Source organism: Zingiber officinale, chromosome 1A, assembly GCF_018446385.1.
Source record: "Zingiber officinale cultivar Zhangliang chromosome 1A, Zo_v1.1, whole genome shotgun sequence".
In the NCBI taxonomy this organism is placed as follows: Eukaryota; Viridiplantae; Streptophyta; class Magnoliopsida; order Zingiberales; family Zingiberaceae; genus Zingiber; species Zingiber officinale.
In genome coordinates this window covers 164,751,063-164,755,325 of record NC_055987.1, presented here as the reverse complement: position 1 = coordinate 164,755,325, position 4,263 = coordinate 164,751,063, and the positions used below count along the sequence as shown (strand labels likewise).

General features: G+C 51.0%; 1 protein-coding gene across 1 annotated transcript; it reads right to left on the bottom strand.

Annotated features, from left to right (window-relative positions):
- Positions 1-460: 460 nt before the first annotated feature.
- LOC122038266 (formin-like protein 16) lies at positions 461-3,901 on the bottom strand. The gene is made up of 2 exons (XM_042597912.1): positions 2,445-3,901; positions 461-1,984 (listed from the first exon to the last, which is right to left on the bottom strand). Exons 1-2 carry the CDS (start codon positions 3,806-3,808, stop codon positions 634-636), a joined length of 2,715 nt encoding a protein of 904 aa, XP_042453846.1. The 5' UTR covers positions 3,809-3,901; the 3' UTR covers positions 461-633.
- Between the last annotated feature and the right edge of the window lie 362 nt (positions 3,902-4,263).

Sequence of the window (4,263 nt, the reverse complement as noted above, 5' to 3'; positions counted from 1 at the left end):
GTTCATGAGCCCTTTAATTAAGCCGAGCTCAAATCCGAGTTCACGAGCTTATAAATGAACATGTTTTCAAGTCCTTTAAATGAGCCGAGCTCGAGTTTGAATTCACGAGCCTATAAATGAACATGTTCTTGAGCCCTTTAAACGAACCGAGCTCGAGCCTGAGTTTATAAATGAACATGTTCGTGAACTCACGAGCCGAATATCTTTAAACTCGAGTCGACTCGATAAAACTGTCAAACTCGAAATCGAACTCGACTCAATAAGCTAAACGAATGAACTCAAATGAACTTTTTATCAAATCAAATTTCAAATAACACATAAACCGTTTGATTCATTTATTTACATCTCCCTTGGTCGTTATCTTCCCTGGGGTAACATCGTATCGTTATATTAATGTAACGAATTACTTTTGGGCAGCATTTATGCTTTTCAATAGCAGACGATTTTAAAAAAAACACAGTCAAGTGAATTATTTTTTACAATTATGCCCCATTTTCCAATTTTGATTGAATTTCTACTAACTTTTTTACATGAAAAATAACAGACGATGTTTTGGCCTTCCCTTGAACAAATAAATTAAATCGATCCTCGCTATGTAAATTGAAAAAAAAAATTGAAAAAATAAACGAGTAGTCAATCTTCCTCGTCGCTGCTCGAATCCGACTTCGAATTACTCTTGAGGAAATGCGCCGGCAAGTTGGGAAACCTCGCCACCGGCCTCCTACTCTCCGCACCTTCCTCCCCCGTCGTCGGATCCGATCCCGACCTTGCCGCCACCGCCGCCGCCTGTTTTTTCTTCTGCAGATTCCTAGTGATGTCCACGCACGCCTTGTCCACCATGTCCAAGAAATCCTTCACCACCACGAACAGTTGCAGTGGCTGCCCGTCCCTCTCTTTGCCCGCCCCTGGGTGATAGTACTCGTTCGTCTTCTTTACCACCTCCATCACCCTCCTCTGTTCTGCCACCGTCGCCTTTAGCTCCTCCTCCGCTCCCTCCACGAATGCCTTCATCTCTTTAACGAACCCACCGCTGATCTCGCCCCTGGCGCTTAGACTCTCCACCAGCCGCTTGATCTCCGCCACCCTCGCCTGCAGCGTTGGGCACGCGGTCTTGAATGCGTCGTAGTCGGACCCGGCCGCCTTCTTCAGGTTGGCGAACTCGTTGCTGAGCCCGCCGACTAGCGGCAGTCCCAGCATGGTGTACTCTCTCTCCCTCTCCTCCCGCACCGCTGCTGAGGAGGACCGGCTTGGCACCCTCTCCAGCGTCCCACCTCCGTGGCTTCGGTTGTTGATCACCAACCGCTTGCCCTCCGATCGCACCACTTCCTCCACCACGAAATGCAGCAGCGAGGTGCTGCCGTCCGTGCTCTTCACGTCGGCGAGCTTGCGGAGCGCCGTGAGGTTGAAGGCCTGCGCATTGCCGCGCGCGGTGCCGGCGTTCATGCGGTTGCCGGCCTTGAGCACCGTCTCGAGCAGTTTGAGGAAGAGGCCTTGCGTGGGCGTCCGAAGCTCCGCGCACGCCGCCTCCAGCGTTCTCAGGGTTTGCTTGAGATGGGCCAACTCGGGCTCGTAGTTAGCACGGAAAAGCATGGCGTCGAGGCGGGAGAACGGCGAGGCGGGGACGGCCCGGAGGACGTGGAAGAGAAAGTTCTCGGCGTCTGCGAGCATGCCAGGGTCGCCGGAATACGCCCGGATGACGTCCTCCTCATCTTTGGTGGGCGCGATTTTGGTGAGGCGTTCGAGATCGTCAGTGCTGAGGCCGCGCCCGTCGACGATTCCTTCGATGATGGCTTGGCGGCTGACGGTGGTCGACCGAAGGACGATGGCGATGTTCTGCGATTTACGTGGGTCTAGCAAGGTGATAGGGATGAACGCGGCGGCGGAGGCCGCCGTTGACTCAGAGTTGCCAGAGTTGTTGGCTGCCTTGATGTTCCTGTTGGTGATCACTGTGCCAAAAAGGGCTTCCATGACGTCTTCATCAACCCTGTTTCAAAATCAAGAAAAATCTCAGTACAATTAGAAGCGAAAATTGTCAAAAAAAAAAAAAAAAAAAAAAAAAAAAAAAAAAAAAAAAATAGATGGTGGGACGGCGGTTGGTCAATTTCATTTTAAAACAAACAAATTTAATAATACAATTCAGCAAATGTCAGATGTGCTAATTTCTAACTTCGAACTTTGAACTTTGAACTATTCAAGTACAAAGACAGGCTGTCAAATTTTAGGTAGAGATGAAAAAGGAAAACATGATATGACTGATTTATAATGTTGGAACAGCATAGGAGTTTAGATCTTTCGAATTTTACAAGTTAATATCACTCGATCTTGGTTTCATGGACTTTGTGACAGTTTTCTGACGAGATGAAAGTTGAAATTTTTCTTGAATTTAATCATGGATGAAGAATTAAGATGAAGAACATATGGAGATGATAATGGAGGTCACGTACTTGAATGAGCCGTTGTGGAGCCTGTCCCAGACCATTGAATGCTCGACGTTAATGGCGTTCATCTTGTCCCAGTGAAGTGGCTTCAATTTCGTGGCCCCACCTTGTTCCTGCACCGCCGACGCAGGTCCTGGAGCGGATGGCGGTCTAGAAGAGCCTCCGCTGGGCCTGCCGCCTGGTGGTGGAGGCGGTGGAGCTGGTCCAGGAGGCTTGCCTGTTGGAGGCCGGGGCGGTGGCGGCGGCGGCGCTTTCGCGCTTGGATTCCCTGTCGGTGGTGGCGGCGGTGGCGGATTAGGCGCAGGATTGTTTGTCCTAGCTGAAGGAAGAAGTGGTGGCGGAGGGGCAGCGTTTGGCTTGGGCCCCGGTTCTGACGGAAGAGTAGGTGGCGTTGGCGTACTTGTGCTACTAACCTCCAATTTCACTGTTGCTGGCAGCGACGGCGAGGATATGACTCGGCCTGGCGACGGAGTCCGCGACAGCCCTGTGTTACCAACCTCCGGTGGTACAATCGCTGGACGAGGTGCTGCGAATACGATTCGACTTGGCGACGGCGGCCGCGGTGGCCTTGTGTTCCTAACCTCGGATGCCGTAGTTGCTGGACGCGGCGCCGACGATGGGACTTTATTCGGCGACGGCGGCCGCTGTAGTTTTGAGTTACTGACTCTAGCTGGCGACGGCAGCCGCGGCGGTGCAGCAGGAGGCCGCAGCGCTGAAGGTAATCTACCTGGCGGTAGAGGCAATCCTAGATTACGCGGCGGTGGCGGATTTTGGTCGATGTTCTCCCTATCGAATCTCGTCGAAAACGAGCTCCGATCGTCAAAAATCGGCGAAGACGAGCTGATGAAGCCGGCCGGAAGCAGAGGCTCTTCTTGAATTCTCGGATCCTTTTTCTTCGCCTCGTCCACGTCGCCCAGGTCCACGCTTTCTTCGTCGTCATCCCCCCGGCGGCCGGATCGAGAGTCACCTAGATCGCCGTGAACAGCGTCGACCTTCCGGTTGAATTCGCGCCAGTAGGCCGCGTCCAAGCCTTCCTCGTCCACGAACACGGTCTGCCTCTTGCTCGCCCTCGCGCGGATCCCCTCCGGGAGGGAGATCTTCGCTGGCCTCGACTTCTCCGCTTCCTCCTCCTCCACTTGCCTCCTCCGTCGCTGCTGCCGTCGGGTGAGGAATAAATGAAGAAGGAAGAAGAGGATGCCCCAGAAGACGAAGGTACTGACCGCGGTGGCGGCGACGGCCTTCGCCACTCTTCCATCGTCGGTGGTGGATCCCGAGGTGGAGGATGGCGGCGGCGGGGGAGGGGGAGGCCATGCGTTTTCGAGCGCCGGAGACGGCAGGGAGGGGAAGAAGGTTTGTATGTTTGTTTGCATAGTTGATTTGGGAACAAAAGGAAGAGATTAATAATGGAGGAGGAGGAGGAAATGGGACTTTAGTTGAGGGAATAAAAGCTTCAATTGCGGTGATTTTGATGAGATTGAAAATTGGGAATTAGGGCTTTTTGTTTGGCCGCGTATTGGTGTTGGTTGACTTTCCTTGTTTCGATCACCGTGAACGCGTGTTACATGTACCAAATCATTACTTCTTTTTTTTTTTCTAAAACGTGTAAGGGAAAATTTTCTTTTAAATGTTAAAAGAGTATTTTTTTTTTAAAGTGAATTTTATCATACATATTTTCAAATTTATTGCAATTCATCGTCTGCCTGCTTACCAGGCTATTTCTTTTAAGAGAATTTATATTATTTTATAACTTGAAAAATTCTTATCTAAAATTTCTATACGATGTTCAGTTGTGACCTTAGCGCTTCTTGTTGTGATGATCTGCTGT

Bases quoted from the DNA above. Each gene is read 5' to 3' on its own strand.
- LOC122038266 (XM_042597912.1), bottom strand. From the start codon at position 3,808: ATGCAAACAAACATACAAACCTTCTTCCCCTCCCTGCCGTCTCCGGCG. The intron at 1,985-2,444 runs GTACGTGACCTC...ATTTTGAAACAG, and splicing joins CTCCACAACGGCTCATTCAA to GGTTGATGAAGACGTCATGG.